Source organism: Labrus mixtus, chromosome 21 (genome assembly GCF_963584025.1).
Source record: "Labrus mixtus chromosome 21, fLabMix1.1, whole genome shotgun sequence".
Taxonomy (NCBI): Eukaryota; Metazoa; Chordata; class Actinopteri; order Labriformes; family Labridae; genus Labrus; species Labrus mixtus.
Window position 1 is genome coordinate 2,342,825 of NC_083632.1, and position 18,740 is coordinate 2,361,564.

The 18,740-nt window shown below is 42.5% G+C and overlaps 1 protein-coding gene across 1 annotated transcript; it reads left to right on the forward strand.

Annotated features, from left to right (window-relative positions):
- Positions 1 to 9: 9 nt before the first annotated feature.
- On the forward strand, positions 10 to 15,570 carry LOC132955190 (inhibitor of nuclear factor kappa-B kinase subunit alpha-like). The gene is made up of 22 exons (XM_061027943.1): positions 10 to 132; positions 602 to 720; positions 3,414 to 3,508; positions 3,731 to 3,848; positions 4,204 to 4,273; positions 4,373 to 4,461; positions 4,549 to 4,638; positions 4,853 to 4,977; positions 5,619 to 5,726; positions 5,891 to 6,026; positions 7,322 to 7,516; positions 8,537 to 8,639; positions 8,781 to 8,904; positions 9,769 to 9,920; positions 10,061 to 10,122; positions 10,240 to 10,349; positions 10,435 to 10,484; positions 10,570 to 10,675; positions 10,839 to 10,986; positions 12,255 to 12,391; positions 12,930 to 13,029; positions 14,086 to 15,570. The coding sequence occupies exons 2-22, from the start codon at positions 616 to 618 to the stop codon at positions 14,149 to 14,151; spliced, it is 2,289 nt and encodes a 762-aa protein (XP_060883926.1). The 5' UTR covers positions 10 to 132; positions 602 to 615; the 3' UTR covers positions 14,152 to 15,570.
- Positions 15,571 to 18,740: the final 3,170 nt, after the last annotated feature.

The window sequence follows — 18,740 nt, forward strand, 5'->3', positions numbered from 1 at the left end:
CGGGGTTCGTGATGACGTCACGCAGGAAAGTACACACACTCACGTCGCTGCGTTGACCTGAAAAAACAACAAGACGAAACAGCATCTCCACCGAGGGGGTAACAGCTCATGTCACCGTCGTAGAAACAAGAAGTAAGTCTCTAAACTTGCTCTCCGGGACGGTCACTATGGCAACGTCTGTTTTAACTGGCGTCGAAGCCTTAACGAAAAAAGCTTAACGTCAACGGTCACGTCTATTTCCTGGAAGCTGAGCTGCTGTCCTGTTGATGTTAGCTCGACTGTTAGCCACATAACAAACATTATACTGCGTGTACGTGTTTTATCATGTGTATATTTGTATGTTTAACAAGTCAAGTTAACAGTAATACAGCGGCAAGTTGTGTCACATCGCCTCTGAATGTCTGTGTGACGTTAATGCACTTTAATCGCTGTAATCTGACGTTAGCGAGGCATCTGTTCCAGGATGTAGCCGTATCCCTCTGCGTGATAGCCGCTTTTTAACTCTACATACATTCATATATGTAAGTCTGCTGTGCTTTCAAATGGTTTATATTGATTCTAACTGTGTTGTTGATTATATAAATGTTACACTCTGGTCCAGCTTCCGTTACAACAATGGAGAAACCTCCCTTCAGGCAGAACCAAAACTGCGGAGCCTGGGAGCTGAAAGAGAGGCTGGGCATGGGAGGGTTCGCTCATGTTTACCTGTACCAGCATCGTGTGAGTACAACAAACTAATGTTTACCTGTACCAGCATCATGTGAGTACAACAAACTAATGTTTACCTGTACCAGCATCGTGTGAGTACAACAAACTAATGTTTACCTGTACCAGCATTGTGTGAGTACAACAAACTAATGTTTACCTGTACCAGCATCCTGTGAGTACAACAAACTAATGTTTACCTGTACCAGCATCCTGTGAGTACAACAAACTAATGTTTACCTGTACCAGCATCGTGTGAGTACAACAAACTAATGTTTACCTGTACCAGCATCCTGTGAGTACAACAAACTAATGTTTACCTGTACCAGCATCCTGTGAGTACAACAAACTAATGTTTACCTGTACCAGCATCGTGTGAGTACAACAAACTAATGTTTACCTGTACCAGCATCGTGTGAGTACAACAAACTAATGTTTACCTGTACCAGCATCGTGTGAGTACAACAAACTAATGTTTACCTGTGACAGCATCGTGTGAGTACAACACACTAATGACTGATCACATTTAGTTCAGACATATCAAATAAAATCAAACATATCAAAAATACAAAACAAAATGAAAAGCACGAAAATACAATAAACAAAAGTAGGAAGAAGTATAAAACTTATTTAATCCTACCCCTTTTCCACAGCTCAATAATTCAATTCAATTCAATTAAATTCAAAAAACTTTATTTGTCCCCGGGGGAATTCAAAATCACACAGAGCAAGTAAACAAAACATTTTAACCTAAATATGAAGTGTCAATTTAAATACAACTTAAAGCTTAAACTTAACTTAAAAATACAGAATATAAAAGAGTAGCTAACAGATGTAAACAGAACTATATGCAGTAAACGAGAAATAAAAATATATATACAGAGCTATGTGCAAATATAATTTATATTTAAATTAAACTAACTTCCTGTGTTCCTTATAATCTCTCTATATATACAATCTATCTATATTACTATATTTATGATACTATATTTGATATTTACAATCCAATGATTTTCCATACATATATAGGATAGGATAATACTTTATTGATCCCCAGAGGGGAAATTCGGGCGTTGCAGCAGCACAGACAAGAAAGCTCAAAAATACACATTAAACAGAATAGATAAGATAAATAAAAATAAAAACGGGGTATATACAGTACAAAATGAATGACGAAGTTAACTGGAGGGAATTGAGACAGTATTTGCAGAGAATGAAAAGATAAAGTGACAAGTGATGATTAAAGTGATGATGGTATGATAAAATAGCAGCAAGTAATGTAAACAGCAGAGAAGAGAAGCAGTTATATACAACTTGATATACGATGATTTTTTATAATTTATATGTTTTTTTAATAATTTTTAATAATTTATATATTTATTCAATCCATATATCTATATATACATATCTATTTGTACAATTTGATGTACTATGTTTACATTTTATATATTTATACAATCCTTATATCTATACAGTTTGGTACAGTATGTTTACAATTATACATTTGATACAATCTATATATATATATGTATATATATACAATTTGATATAGGCTACTATATGTACAATTTACATATATAGAATACACATTAACATACACCTGTGTATACAAAACTTGTAAACCCAATTATGACGGCCTGACACTGCACTCATTGACACACACTTCATTTAAAGGAAGAAGAGGGTATTATAGTATAACTTAGGGATGTAATGATTCACGATACGATTCTCTCACGATCTATTTTTCAAAATGAGACTTTAGACAAATGATGACTGAAAAAGATTCCTTTAGGGGCAGCAAACCCGCTTGTCAGTGTGGTTTGGCCTCTGAATGTTTTCTGTCTCTCAACAAGGGGAGGTGATTGGAGCTTCTCGTTGTGGTGTGGATTAAATGTTGCATCATGTTGGTCGTGCTATTTGTGTAGTTCCTGCACTGTTCTTGTAATATTTGCACACAGTTTTTTGTCTTGTCTGTTATCTTCTCACCTCTTTCATTTTCTGTCTTGGGGAAGCCAAAATGCTTCCACACGTCCGATTTAAAAGACATCCTGAATTTCTAAATCTTGCTCTACAGCTGCTGACGCTCACTATATTATTGTGATTCATTTTTCAGAATGTTGATGTGAATCTTTAAATCAATTTGTCATGATTTTATGATTAATCTTTACATCCCTAGTATAACGCAGTGGTTCCCAGCCCTTTTTTTCTTGGCTCATGACACCAGACATTGAAAACACATACAGCTATCTGCTTGAATTAATTTGTTTTTAATCATGTAATAGTTTGTCTACTGGGTTGCATGCTGCAGGAGCTGGAGGTTCGATCCTCAGCTCCTGCAGCAACATGTCCGATGTGTCCTTGGGCAAGACACTTAACCCTGAATTGCTCCCACTGTGTCAGTGGTGTATGAATGTGTATGAATGGGATTAGTTACTTCTGATGGTCTCTTTACTCAGCAGCCTCTACCATCAGTGTGTGAATGTGTAGGTGTGACCTGCGTTGTAAAAACACTTTGAGTAGTCAGAAGACTAGAAAAATGCTATACAAGCTCAAGTCCACTTACCACTTACACCTCCCTCCTGCTGGGAATAAGTGCTGTATCTGTCTAGCCACACGAGGAAATGCTCCACCAAAACTACGACTGCTATTTCTGGTGTCCTCTTTTATGTGCTGATAAAACAATCGTATTTCTGTTGTCTGTTTTGCAGGAAACAAACGAAAAACTAGCTGTGAAAATGTGCCGTCTGGAGCTCACACCAAGAAACAAGGACAGATGGAGCCGAGAAATCCAGATCATGAGAAAGTTAGACTCGTTTTCTCAACATTTTACACTTTTTGGAGACGGAAGAATTTACAGATAAATGTCCTGATATCCTGACATTACTTATGAACTGCTGTCATGTTTCTGATTACAAAACTGAAACCTGCATCATTCCTGTTGAATTAAGTATGACATTTATAGCAGGAGATGACTGTGCAGTATTTGAATAATTAAACAGCAATGTGCTCCTTCTCCCTCACTCAGGTTGAATCACATTAATGTGGTGGCAGGCCGAGACGTCCCTGAGGAAATGATGCACATAGCGCTAAATGATCTTCCACTGCTGGCCATGGAGTACTGCTCGAGGGGAGACCTGAGGAAGGTGAGGGGCTCGAACGAAGCAGTGGTTCCTAACCTTTTTCCTTGGAGCAAACAGCCCCCCAATTGTGTCTAAAAACAGCTGAACCCCCTCAGAACCAACACCAAAAATGAGTGACACATTGCGTTCAAAATCAACATTTTAACTGTATTCAATGATAAAATCAGAATATGCCTACACACCTGTTTTAACTAAAAAAAACCTTTGTTTACATTTTCCTTGTGGCCCCCCCTGAGATCTCAAGGCCCCCTCCCCCCACAAGGGTGGCCAGGACCCCGGTTTGGCAACCAGTGGTATATAGGATAATATGAATCCACTACCTTACACTCAGAATATCAAACTTTTGTTTGGATTCCAGATGCTGAGCAAACCTGAAAACTGCTGCGGTCTGAAAGAGAGTGAAGTTCTCTCGTTACTCAACGATGTTGGTATGTCCACTGTTTGTTTATCAATGTGCAGTTTGTTGAGTTAGAAATGTCTCTAAAGAACATCATCAGTCAATTGAACCACATTCCTCTGTCTTCCAGGATCTGGTATCCAGTATCTGCACGAAAACAAGATCATACACAGAGACCTTAAACCTGAAAACATCGTGCTGCAAGATATCAACGGGAAGGTGAACGAACCTCGTCTGGTTTTTTACAGCTTTCTGCTTTTCTTTGCAATGTAAAGAATCGGTCTTACATTTTTTCTTCTTCTACAGCTGGTTCACAAAATCATCGACCTGGGCTATGCCAAAGACCTGGACCAGGGCAGTCTGTGCACCTCCTTTGTTGGCACGCTTCAGTACCTGGTAAGCAAACATGTCCATTCATTTCTTCTCCTCAGATGCACCTCGCTTTATTTCAATCTCTCGCTCAAAGTAATTATGGATTGAAATCCTTTAATCTTTTAATTATCTTTGTTGTTCTGTCAACAAAAAAGAAGATATTGAATTCAAAAAATAAATAATTATGTTGATGTGGATCCAATACATGGAGTTGAAATGCAGCGTGTTCTCTCTGCAGGCTCCTGAGCTGTTTGAGAATCAGCCGTACACCGTCACTGTGGACTACTGGAGCTTTGGCACCATGATTTTTGAATGCAGTTGTGGTTTTCGTCCGTTCCTGCACAACCTGCAGCCTGTGCAGTGGTAAGACGACCTGATAAATAAAACTGTTGACTTCTTGCAGGACTGTTTTATTTCACCAGATAGTCGTTGTTCTTTGGATTGGGTTCCCTTTAAGTAATGTATAATAAGATGAAGCTTCAGCCTACACCTTTGCATGAGTTTATTCCCTGAATGTAATTTGAATAAAGAATATATTAGGGCTTTCACACTTGCAGAAAACTCCTGATATTTGCCAGAGGAATTTTTTTTTGTTAAGATTTTCCCTTCATGACATCACAAAGGGCAGTAGCCCCTCCCCCAGGTGGGTGACACTCCCACAGCTAGGTGTTTGTTCTGCCCTCTGAGTCTGCCTTCTCACCGTAAACAATAGAGCACTGAGTACACCCGAGCCCTTTCAGAGAGGGGGCGTGGTCAGACACAGCTCATTTACATATTTAAAGGTACAGACACAGAAACAGCCTGTTCTGAGCAGGGCTGAAATAGAGGGGTTTATAGACATGATCAAATACAGGATCAGAGTGGATTTAGAACAAGAAACTTCACACATGTTTTGAGGAGCTCTGAGACTTATTTACACTGGTTGAAGAGGAGGAGAATATGTCACCTTTAAGTCTTGTCGTGGTATTCTTTTAATAGTGTGAAAACCATCTTCTGATTTAAAGGGCCAGCAAAGTGAAGAATAAGGGTCCAAAAGACATCATGGCTGTAGAGGACGTGAACGGAGAAGTCAAGTTCTCCACCCACCTCCCTTACCCCAACAACCTCAGCAGGTGAGCGCCCTGTGCACACTAAAAATACATCACTTCACATATCACACTGTTCTTCACTGGTCCCTCATATCAAAAGCAAAATGGACTGGAGCCACGCCCTTTATGCTCCCAAGTATCTCCTGCCAACTTCCCTCCTTGAACACATTTTAATCTCTGTTTTATAGGACTCTGTTGGAGCAGATGGAGTCCCTGCTGCAGCTGATGTTAAAGTGGGATCCGTACCGGAGAGGAGGAATCTCCTACGAGGATAACAAGAAACCGATGTGCTTTGAAGTGCTGGAGCAGATTCTGAGTATGAAGGTGAGATGCTGGCTTTTTTTTTTTTGTGACGTTTCGTCTGAAGATTTTCTGATTGCTTTTGAGACCGAATCTGAATCTGGGTCAAACTTCACTCTTCAAAATGATTGCTTTCACTTAAAACACAGAGATATGCTGATTGCTAGTTCTTCACTGCATGTCTGAAATTTTGCACACGATCTCTAATTTCCTAAAACCAAACAGCGTCTTTATACAAACCTTAATGTTAGATGTCTTTAAAGGTTTAAGGATCATTTCTACTTTTTAATAATGTGGGCTATGCATGCTTCAATCAATCTCTGATATTTTCTCCCAAAAAATCTTCATTATCCCCTTTTCTCTCTGATTATTGGTGTTTCAGATCTTCTATCACTTATCCACACTAATCTCTCAGCCTGAGCTTAATCTTTATTAAATTGCTGAAGTAGCAATATAACAAGGCTTAATTAAGAAATGGCAGAGGAGCACACCAATACGACCTGGCTGTTAGTTAATACCTAATGAGTAGCACCAGCTGGTCGATGGATCACACCGGGCCAGGTATCTGCCTTTGTCTCTGACTGTATCTGCTCTGTGAATCACTCCTGTCAGAAACACTGATGACAGTCAAGGACTGAAATGTTTTTCCTTTTTTTTCACCTTTCTGCCCTGTGAGCACCTTTTATGTTTGATTACTCGTGTCTTAATTAAAGGTAGACTCGGTAGAGATGCTTGTAAACACAATGTTCACACTGGACCCCTCCTCCTGTGCTCTTCACCACCAGAAGCGCATGCCCACTGCAGGGTTAGCGTGTACGTTTACTGCCCGTAGCTACACTGCAAGCTACCTGAGAGTATTACATATATTTAGCATGTCCTAACTGTCAGTGTTTGGTACCTGCCTGTCCAACAGAAAGCAGGCCAACCCTCGTTTTGGAACTAGCTTTTTCCACTTGGCTACGTCCACGTCTTCTGTCATGTTGGCCAGTTTGAATCGCGACCGATCGCTGAATTGTATCCACTCCAGAAACTCACCTGAGCACTGTCATTGGCTGGAGGAAGCACACCAGCTCCCCACTCAGACAAGTCCCATGTCAACCAAAACAAAAAGAATCATGATAATCCAGGCATAGGACAGGGTCACCACCACACATGTACGGAGGCCCAGAAGGAGCAGAATTACATTTGTATAAGGGAGAACTCTTTTTAAGGTTTTGGCCTGCAGTAAAAAAACAAAAAACACATTTCAGTAGAGGATGTATTTCTGCAAAGAGAACCTGTTCTATGATCTAACTGTTTTTTAACCTGTGTCTGTCCAGGTGGTCCACATCCTGAACATGACCACGGCTCAGGTCCACTCCTTTCAGCTGACTCACGATGAAAGCCTCCACAGTCTGCATAAACGCATCGAGGCCGAGACAAAGATCGAGGTGGTCAACCAGGAGCTGCTGCAGGAGACGGGAGTGTCGCTGGATCCCAGGAAGCCCGCTGCACAGTGTGTCCTCGATGGAGTGGTAAGATGACACTTTGATTACACTGTTTCTACAAGGGGGTGTCACAGTAGCAGATTTTTAAAATTGGATACAATTCTACTAGAAATCAAATCATAGTGATAACCTGTTTAAATACCGCGGCAACAGAAGAAGTCCGAGGCATCCGATATTGATAAGTGTTCAGTTTTTTGTTACCAAAAACTGCAGGCAAACTCCTGCACACTTTCTATGTTGCACAAACACAGCCTGCAATGTTTCTGCAGACATATTTGTGGACACACAGGAGCTGACAGGAAGTGACCAGAGGCAGCTGCTCTTCAGAGTTCTAATCAGCATCAAAAACATCCTAAAATCAGCATTATCAAACAAAAACCATCGTTTTTATCATCATCATCGTCATCAAGTGGTGGAAGTTCGTTTTCCACCAGCAGGGGGCGCCAGAGGAGAAGAGTCTAGTTAGAGACTCAGGACGGGAGTGTAGACCTGGATGAGAGGATAGAAGAGCGTTGAACATTTTGATAACCTTATTGTCTTCTGTCTCCTGCAGACAGAAAATATCAGAAACGCTGTGATTTTCTTTTTAACCCCAACTTTTTTCTCCTCTATAAATCCAAGTTTAGCTGAATTTTTTTCTCCTTTTGCTCGATTTGAGGCTCAAAATTGGAGATAGAATCGTCAAGTACTTACTAGATTTTTCTCTACACACTCAGAGCCCAAGAGTTCAGAGAGGGTCTAAGTAGTTCTAGGGTTTAAAACACTAACATCAATTTTGCAAGATTCCTTAAATTAGTGTCAAACTCTGTCCACTGTGTCGTCTTGTTGATAAAGCAAACATTAGTCTCTCCCATTGGAACATTTACAAAGATTAGTCAGTGTGTAAGAGACACGTCTTGCTGCTCAGGAAGCTATAACGATGCAGAAAAAGGCTGAATGTGCATATAATGGCTCACACACGCTCCCTGAATGTGTGATCAGGGGACTCAGTTTTTCTCCTCTGAGTGACGGCGCTGTGAGTGATGATTTTGTTCTCTCTCTGTGCAGAGAGGCTGGGACAGCTACATCGTCTACCTGTTTGACAGGAGCATCACCAAGTATTCCGGGCCGTTCAGCGCCAGACAACTGCCCGATAAAGTCAACACTATCGGTGAGTTCATCTCCAGTATTCCCTGCTGATGATCAGACAGTGTTTCCTTTATGCATCAGTTTGAAGGTTCAACTTATAAAGCAGCCGACATGCATGTTTTTTTGTATTTTTTTAACCAAATTGTTTTTTAAACCTTTGTAGTGCAAGAAGCCAAGACTCAGCTCCCCTTGGTGGCGTTGAAGAAGGTTTGGGGGGAAGCAGTGAGCTACATCTGCGGCCTAAAAGACGACTACAGCAGGCTTTTCCAAGGACAAAGGGCTGCTATGTGAGTCACTTTAGAAACATCTGTAAGCTGCTACTTTTGTTCCCGAGCCCTTCCAGAGAGGGGGCGTGGTCAGACACAGCTCATTTACATATTTAAAGGTACAGACACAGAAACAGCCTGTTCTGAGCAGGGCTGAAATAGAGGGGTTTATAGACATGATCAAATACAGGATCAGAGTGGATTTAGAACAAGAAACTTCACACACATGTTTTGAGGAGATCTGAGACTTATTTACACTGAAGAAGAGGAGGAGGATGATGTCACCTTTAAAATTCTACAATTCACTTAGCAGACGCTTTTATCCAAAGCGACGTACATCAGAGAGTAAGTACAACACTAATTCATTCATACACCACCACCGAAGCAGCGGGAGCAATGATAGACGACTCTACCACTGAGCCACAGCCGCCCCTAAAAGTGTTGAAAAGCATTTATTGTAGTTCCCTAAAATAAAAAGCTTCAGCAGGTTTTTAAAATTCTGATAGTTTTGATTGTTTGAGGAAGGCCGAGCTGTTTTTATCTCCACCACAAATAAGCCTGAAAGATCCTGTTTGTGCATTCATGTGCTGTGTTTGAACATAATCACACTTTCCACTGGACAAATATGTGTATTTTTATTTTGGGCACATTTATGCCACCAAGCTCCACGATCTTCTGTTATTGCATCTTTCAGTATCGTCTTAATTCTTCATTAATTAAGACGCTAATTAATTAGAAGCTCATACAGTCCTCCAGCTGCTGTAGATGAGGGTCGTTTATTTATCAGGGAACCAGCCACTCCAGCAGCACCCAGACCTCTGCTGTTTTAGAGCGCATGTTCTTCCTTTCTAACAGTTATCGGTCTCTCCTTTCTTTCCTCTCCAGGTTGAGTCTCCTGCGCTACAACACCAACCTGACCAGGTGTAAGAACAGCATGTTCGGCTTCTCTCAGCAGCTCAAGGCCAAGTTGGACTTCTTCAAGAGCAGCATCCAGTACGACCTGGAGAAATACAGCGATCAGATGCACTACGGCATATGTGAGTGTTTACCGGCAGCTGTTTGTTTTCCCTCCATGCGAGACCCCTCGCACAGGGAACATTTACATATGTGAATATTTTTTATAGCGCTGGGCAAGATGGTGTTTGTTTTGATGAGCTGTGTGTGTGTTTGTCTGCAGCCTCTGAGAAGATGCTGAAAGCCTGGCAGGAGAACGAGGAGAGGGCCGCCGCTTTTGCACAGGTGATGCAATGTTTTCACTAAAAACAAATATTTGGACAGTTAGATGAGCTGCACATTCTATCAGTGTAGATGCCAGGAGCTGCAAGTCCTTTGCGTGATTCCTGGTTTGTCCTGCAGGTGGCAGAGGTGAGCCACCTGGACGACGAGATCATGGCTCTGCACTCTGAGATCGTGGAGCTTCAGAGGAGTCCGTACGCTCGTCGCCAAGGGGACAAGATGGAACAGCTGTGAGTGTTCGAGGGGTTAAACACTACAAAACGTCACCTACAAGAAGACAGATGTTCATATCTGACTTTGTTTATCTTCTTGCAGAGAGGAGAAGGCGATCGAGCTTTACAAGCAGCTGAAGATGAAATGCAAAAGTAAGACACACTGAAGATAACATGTGATCGTTTACTTTCCCTGAGTCAAAGTGAAACGTGTGTTTATCTGCTGTTTGTCTCTTAGCACCTGAGACGGATGAGGGCAGTGACAGCTCTGAGATGGTGAAGGCGATCATTCAAACCGTGCAGAACCAGGACAAGGTCCTCAAAGACCTCTACACCCACCTCAGGTAAAGACGCTTGAGGGTTTTGATTTTTCTGTGAATATCCGACAGGCTGTCATTATTATTCATTAATCAAAGATTCTGCAGGATGAAAACACCACCTGTTAGGTTCTTCTAAAGACGCAGATTGCTCATGTACTGTCTGTGTTTACGTCTCGACTCCCGACAGTAAGATCCTGATCAGCAAACAGAAGATCATCGACTTGTTCCCTCGCATCGAGAAAACCCTGGAGAACATCAAAGACGCTGACAACACAGTGATGCAGATGCAGATCAAGAGGCAGAGAGAGTTCTGGCATTTACTCAAGATCGCCTGCGTAAGTCGCTCTGCATGTTCACTCACAGCTCTCGTTAAAGTCAAGTATGTTTAGTCTTCTATACGGAGTATGATCTCCATTCTCCAGGTTCCTCCTGCCAGGACTGACCTGGGGAAAACTGCTTTTAGTGTTAGTGCTGCAAGGACCTGAACTTACAGAATAGAATAGAATGACTTTATTGATCCCAAACTGGGAAATTGTGGCGTTACAGCAGCAGGTTGTCCAAACACACAATATGAGTAAAAAACACAATATTAGCAAATCTAAACATAATATAATATTAAATACAAAGTAAATAAGCACTAAAAATATCAAAACTAAGAATGTGAATATATACAACCAGGATTTAACTAAGCATTACTAGTCTTAAATATGGAAGATTAAATGTAAATGTGCAAAAACAGAGTTGTAAATGGACAGTATTGACATAAGTTAAAGTGCATGAGTGTAGACATATAATAAGCAGAAACTAAACAATATAACGGCGAGTAGACAAATGAAGTGAACATGAGTGCAGGGATAATTTGTAAATTTAACATGTGCAGAACTTGAGCACTTTTATCCCTTATGGACACTTTAGAAATATTATTTTTAACCGCCCAATACCTGACTGTAACTGTTTTATTTGATTTTAATTACTGACTTATCACTGTAGTAATTTCAAGCTTGTGTATATATTTTATTGTTCTTATTGCTCTTTTATTGATTTTATTTTCTGTAGTAGCTTTTATCTAATTTCTCGTTGTTTATCATTTATGTATGTTTTCTCGGCATCATTGTAAATGAGGGTCACCCTCAATGATCTCTCCGAGAACTTAAATAAAGGTTGATGATGATGATGATGCAAAACGTCAGGATGTGTTTGGATCCTCTGAGAGCTCGGAGTAATCGACTGTAACTTCAAAAAAACATCATACACTGCTCTGCAGCTGCTCACATTGATTGACTTTGTTTTTTTGGGTCCTTTCTCGATTATCTGATTCATCTATTAGTCCACAAAATGTCCTGAAGCCACAGCGATATCTTCATGGAGCTTAGAGTCCAAACCTGTAAAAGATTCAGTTTGTTGTCTCGTTAGAGGAAATACAAACAGGAAGTCTTCACAACCGAGGAGCGAGAGCGGAGGAATGTTTAGCACACTGAACTCATTACTATGTCAGTTCTGAATAACCAAAACCATCGACTGAGGGACGACATGCTGCTCGATTCCACACTTATTAGTTGTTAGTGCATGTTCCAATATTTCTCTCTCTCTTTCTCTCGTTCAGGCTCAAAACTCGTCAAGGAGCTCGATAGCAGCGAGTCCCGAGTCGTCCAACCTGCTGCAGGTCTCTCAGTGGTCGCAGTCGGCACAACCAGTCAGCTCCCCTCATCCGCTCACATCCCTACCTGGGCCAAACGACAGGTAACCCACTCTATAGCCCCCTGTCACACATCATCCAGGGGAGGGTAGGGGCGAGAGACGAGGCTCAGGAGGAAGGTCATGATGCTAAAAGGGGAGGGCAACTAGCGACCCCCCTCCTCACTCAATATGGAAATATACTGACATCCTTTTTTCCTCAAAAGTTGTACTGATTGTAATGTTTCTATCAAGCAGCATTCATTCATAAAAATACAGTTTCTGTCAGCTTACATTACAAACACTTGAAACCAGAACTGTTAAATCTGAATGTGATTTCTTTTTTTTCTGTGTGGCCCGCACATCAATTTCAAGCATCAATTAGTTCTGGAGATCACATGACAAAATCTGCCATGAAGGATTTCACCCTGAGTTACTAACATTGGGAATATTTCTATCATGGTCTCTGGTAGATGTTTTGTTTTTCTTAAGAAATTAGTTCATACAATTGTCTGAAAATGCTCCATTACGTGCATAAAACTCACAGCTGTAGCAGCCCGGGTGAGTGATCTGAACGTCATCACCTCTCTCTGTGTTCCTTCAGTGACGCTGCACCGCGTCTGCTGCAGGAGAACCAGAAGTACCTCAGTCAGCTGACCAGCCTGATGCAGGACGCGGCCGACGACCAGACCAAGAGCATAGTGGTGAGTTTCATTTACTCTGACCTCGTGGTGAAACATTTGTCCTCGAGCTTTTTAAACGCTGATGGAAGTGACATGAAAGGTCACATGTTGTGCAAAATACACACATAATCTACCCTAGTCTGTCTACAAACCGCCCCAATGATGAGAGAAGTCCATCCTCTCCGTCTTTTGCCTGCTCCACTTTTGCACCTGGAGCCCGTTTCAGAAAGAAGGTTGAACAAAGTCTCAGTCCATCCTCAGAGGGGAAACTCTGAGTTTCTGCTTCCAGATCAGCTGATTTGAGTTTGTTAAATCAACCACGACTATAGAAAGACAAAATTGAACAGAGCCCCGATACGACGATTCACCATGGCAACAGGTGACAAAAAAAGTACTTCTAGAAATATCCATCTTCATACAAACACACGGTTGCCATAGTAACGGACTCAGAGCTAAAGTCACCTCTTCCTCTGAAACGGGCTTTGATGCTGCATTCAGGTGCTGCTTGGTGGTCCCAGCGTCCGAGTTGGGAAGTCGTTCTTCTGACTTCAGTGTGTTTACCTGATTTCAGTTTGGAAAGTCTGAATGTTTTAACAACAACAACGACAACAACAGCTTTGGATGCTACTAAGAAGATGTGTTTGAATGTCTCTGTTACAAGTGATATCTGAGCTAAAAGCTGATGTACGATGTACTTCCCGTCAAGTCGGGAAGTCGGGCGGCTCATTCTTTTCCGAGTTTCCGAGTTGTTGTTCCGACTTGAGCAGGCGTTCATGTACATTTTACAACTCGGAAACTTGTTTTTCCGATGTGTCTGACACCACATGAATGCACCACGTGTTACCCCTCCTTTTCTGAAACGGGGAACCCGGAGTTCCCCTCATTTCAGGGTTAACGGACTCAGTGTTTGCACTTTTTGCTCCTTTATAAACAAACCTTTATAAATATAAAAGAAGTATGTCCACAAAGACGTTTAAGATGTGCTTCCTTTCATGCAGGAATCTCATTTTTACATCCTGAAGCATGTTTGAAGATTTCTGCTCTGACCCCGGTTTATTGTTTTTTTCCTCTCTCAAGGACCAAGACTGGAGCTGGACGAAATACGAAACTTTATCGACAAAATTAAAAAAGAGAAACGCGTAAAAACCCAACTTGTGTCCTCCATCTCCCCCCCCCCCCCCCCCCCCCTCCCCTCTGCCTGCGCTACGAGTAACACTAAAGACTGTAAGCTGTTCAAACACGCAGCAGAGTGATGTCACGCGTCCTGGTACAGATGTACCTGGACTCCAGATGTTCTCCAACAACGACTCTCCTCATCATCTTTAGGGGGGGGGGAGGACATGTTCTTATTGATGTGAGGAAACATGACTCCATGTCACTCCACTTGTTTTCCTTTCTGCTGTGTCATTATTCATGATACTCATTTCTAAGAAGAGCAAACTGTAGCACCAGACGAGAGCGTTTTCTATCTGTCACCTCGGACACAAACATGGGAACTAACACGAGACATAAAAGGAAAACACAGGATGTGGTCGGGGGGAGGGGAGGACGAGGAGGAAATTACAATCAAGCAAACAGCACTTTGATACTCCCATGTATCCTCTCTGTTGTTCCACATGGCTGCTGAAACAGTCGCAGGATTTTCCAGACGAGGCAGAATCAGTTTCACTCACAATCGGTTTAAATCTTTTTAATATTCACAGACCGGCTTTAGATTCTGTTTCCATGTTCTGTTGATTTACCTTCTTTTTTTTTCTAAAATCAAGTGTCCTATATCCCAGGCAGAGCGCTCTGTGGTTATGAAATGTGTGACACAGACTTGACCGTGCCATCATGATCATAAAAAAAACGTCTTTACTGTACGTTCAGCGGGAGAAACAGACGGGCGGTGTGTCGGTCTCATTTTAGAGCACAAAGTGTTTCACTGTGAGGTTTGAGCTGCGTTCATGTCGTATGGAGGCAAAGCAACGGTACGGCTTGTGGACAAATGACCTTAAGGTCGCCGGAAGTTCTGTTTTCATCCACAACTGTGAAGTTAAATCAGGTCATAAGATAAACAGATGGCCTCCAAGCGGACGGCCCTGGTTCAAGTCCGGCCTGTGGTTGCTCTCCAGTTTCCTACTCTGTCAGCTGTCCTTTCAAATAAAGGACAAAAGTCAGAAAACAAATCTTAGAAAAAAATGGTTTTCTGAGGTTTATTTTGGGGCTTTATTGAGAGACGGGACAGTGGCTATAGTCAAAAATCAGAGAGAAAGAGAGAGGGGATTGACATGTCAGATGTGAACTCGGACCGCCCACTTGGAGGACAATATCCTCCGCACAACCACTAGGCCACCGGCGCCCCGTGCAATCAAGCATTTAATATAAAACTATCATGAAAGAGGAACTTTACTTCATATTTCATCACACTGCTCCGTCTCTTACACTTCATGATATTCATTCAAACAAACTTCTCCGACCATGGAGGCTGAAAACGTTTTTATTTTTAACGTGCAAATTAAAAGTTCCGACTGAAAACGGCGTCCACTTCTGGGCCCTCGACCCACCAGTTGAGAACCACTGCGCTAAAACTCCGAAAAAAAGAATTTCTAACTGTGAACGGCAGAAGAAACGACAGCACGTTAAATAATCTTTCACTCAAACGATCGCTACAAGAGCCTCTCTCTTTATTTTTTCCTCCTGTATGACATGAACGCAGCTTTATTTATGGAGGTGTGACGTCACCGGGTCGTCACCAAATCTCAAAGCAACATTACAAGCTTCATCGACTGATCCACAGTGAAGTGTCTGTGGGTGATGTGGGTGTGGGACGCTCACAGGTAAGCGGGGGAGGTGAATGTTTGAATGTTACTCGGTCAGCTGGTGGAGGAACGTCTCACAGGTGTAAACTCTCTAAAGGTTGTATTTATGCAGGTGAAGTGCAATGGAAGAAAGAGATTGTGTTTTTTGTAAATTGTATTATATATATGTATTTTTGTTTTTTCTTCTTCTGTGTTTGTTTCCATCTGATGGTTTCTGAATGTTTAATTTGTAATATGTCGTTGTATAAAGATCAAACGTTTGCCTGGTAAAGAAATAAAATGACTTTGGCATGATTCGGATGTTTCTGCTTTTTCATTTCAACGACTTTATTTGATTTTTTTTTTTAAATACAGTTCTGATACACAAGCAGAGGCGCTGCTGGTCAACAGGCAAGGCAGGCGACTGCTTGGGGCCCCAGACCAGTACGGGGGCCCCTGAGGGCTCACAAACTTTAATCCAGATCAGCGGCCCAAAATGTGCAAATTTTGCAATGACAGCAGGAATCCTCCCTAATGGGGCCCCATCTGACAGCGCTCATTTTTGTTGCCCTGCATTTTGAAGTTTGTCAATGAAAGTCAATACAGAAAAATTAAGGAGAATCATCCGTCTATAGGAGGAAGAGGAAGAGGAGGAAGTGTCGGGACGCTGGCAGACATGATGGAGGAGAACGCTGGTTGGAGGGTCTCAGTCTCGCCCTGCCTCGGTCTTGGTCTCTACTTGGTATCGACCCCTAGAGGTCTTGGTCTTGACTCGGTCTGGATCCCTAAATGTCTTGGTCTTGACTCGGTCTGGATCCCTAAATGTCTTGGTCTTGACTCGGTCTGGATCCCTGAATGTCTTGGGCTTGCAGCTCATCGTAGCTCGCCGTGATCGTATAGTGGTTGGTACTCTGCGTTGTGGCCGCAGCAACCCCGGTTCGAATCCGGGTCACGGCATTGCGAGACAATGTCACGGCAGATGAGTTGCATTTTAAAAAAAAGTTAAATCAATAAAGTATTATCCTATCCTTGACTCGGTCTGGGTCCCTAAATGTCTTGGTCTTGGTCTTGACTCGGTCTGGATCCCTAAATGTCTTGGTCTTGGTCTTGACTCGGTCTGGATCCCTAAATGTCTTGGTCTTGGTCTTGACTCGGTCTGGATCCCTAAATGTCTTGGTCTTGACTCGGTCTGGATCCCTAAATGTCTTGGGCTTGACTCAGTCTGGATCCCTAAATGTCTTGGTCTTGACTTGGTCTCGACCCCTAAAGGTTTGGTCTTGACTCGGTCTGGATCCCTAAATGTCTTGGTCTGTACTCGGTCTCGACCCCTAAAGGTTTGGTCTTGACTCGGTCTGGATCCCTAAATGTCTTGGTCTTGGTCTTGACTCGGTCTGGATCCCTAAATGTCTTGGTCTTGACTCGGTCTGGATCCCTAAATGTCTTGGTCTTGACTTGGTCTCGACCCCTAAAGGTTTGGTCTTGACTCGGTCTGGATCCCTAAATGTCTTGGTCTGTACTCGGTCTCGACCCCTAAAGGTTTGGTCTTGACTCGGAGCACTCTGGTCTCGGTTAGTATGGTCTTGACATCAACATTAGTTGTGACTCACCTGCTGTCACAGCTCTTCTGTCTCGACTTTTTGGACACAATGTAGGATTATTCTGGTCGGGCACAGTTCCAGTTTGTCTCCGTATGAAAGAGCTGGAAACAATCGAGTTAATCTGACTCACACGTTTGAACAGTTTTTTTTTTCCCGGCCTTTTAAAGTCGAGTGATTAACATTGAGTCACTGAGCTGCTCAGATTATCTCCTTCACTTCTTCCTTTCCTTCTCATGACCTTTGTTTAAGAGGTTTCTGGGACACTTGAGGACTCACTTTCAGCCGGCCTCGTCTGTAAAAAAAAATAAAAGAAATCAGGAAGTGATTTGTCGAGTGTTTCATAAAGTCTGTCTCTGGGAAAATGAAGATGACCGTCTTTATATTCTCCTCCAGAGAAAACACTAATAATGAGCCGATGTGTCTGAAGTCTAAGACTATTTGTCATTGAGTGAGAAACATTCGACGCTGAAAGCCTCGAAACTTAAAAATAAACACACAGTGACCACACAAAGACCTTTCATTGTTCTGATTTAGGTCTCCAGGGGGGGAAAGTTTGGTGGTTTTTCTGAATCTGGAATCCAAATCATTGGACGACCACAGACGGCTGCATGTTTGACTAACTGCCCCCCCCCACCCCCCCACCCCCCCTCCTCGCCTCAGAAGTTGAGGGGTGTTTTGAGGATTCATCCCTGTAAAGACTCTGAGACAAGCCGAGGCAGAGCTCCGCTTGTCGAACAAGCCGCAACTCTTTGTGAACACTGTTGTTTTATTAGCTGCTTGGCTCGTGATTCAGTCGAGTTGTTGGTGAGAAACCGACCCCGAGCTCAGGCCAACATTCCTCAACTCTCAACTCCCCCTGACTGAAAGCTGAGCTGCACCCGTGTTTCAGATCTTAGTCTCACCTAATTTGCATCTTACATTTACACAGTTCTGAATCCAAGCAGGGGCGTGTCTGCACTTTTCTTTGACTTGGGGGGGGGGCAACGCTGGCCCAACGCTGGCCCAACGCTGGCACTGACTGATGCAGCGGTGATGATCAATCATTTACCCTTTCTAACGTCACCAATCAGATGTACTTTATAACACAAGCTAATCGCTACATTAGCTTCATTTTGAGTATTTTTGATTTACTGTCGCAGATCCGCCTCACCTGCAAAGTGTCCCACCATTTCCACACCTGTGTTCTGCCCCTGATCTGCCATCATAGGTAGTAACAGAGGTGTAATAGGAAGGAGACAGCGGCCAGGTGTATCTCCCGCTTTCTGCAACGTTATTGGAACGACACACTTGGTCACCATGATTACGCCTTGCGCTTGGGATGCAATGTGTAACATGCAATTTCAACATGCATCCA

What these genes read in the sequence shown, in the direction of transcription:
- LOC132955190 (XM_061027943.1), top strand. Translation starts at nt 616, where the DNA reads ATGGAGAAACCTCCCTTCAGGCAGAACCAAAACTGCGGAGCCTGGGAG. An exon ending in GGGCCGCCGCTTTTGCACAG is followed by an intron (nt 10,123 to 10,239) that starts GTGATGCAATGT and finishes TTTGTCCTGCAG; the next exon opens with GTGGCAGAGGTGAGCCACCT. An exon ending in ATTTACTCAAGATCGCCTGC is followed by an intron (nt 10,987 to 12,254) that starts GTAAGTCGCTCT and finishes TCTCTCGTTCAG; the next exon opens with GCTCAAAACTCGTCAAGGAG.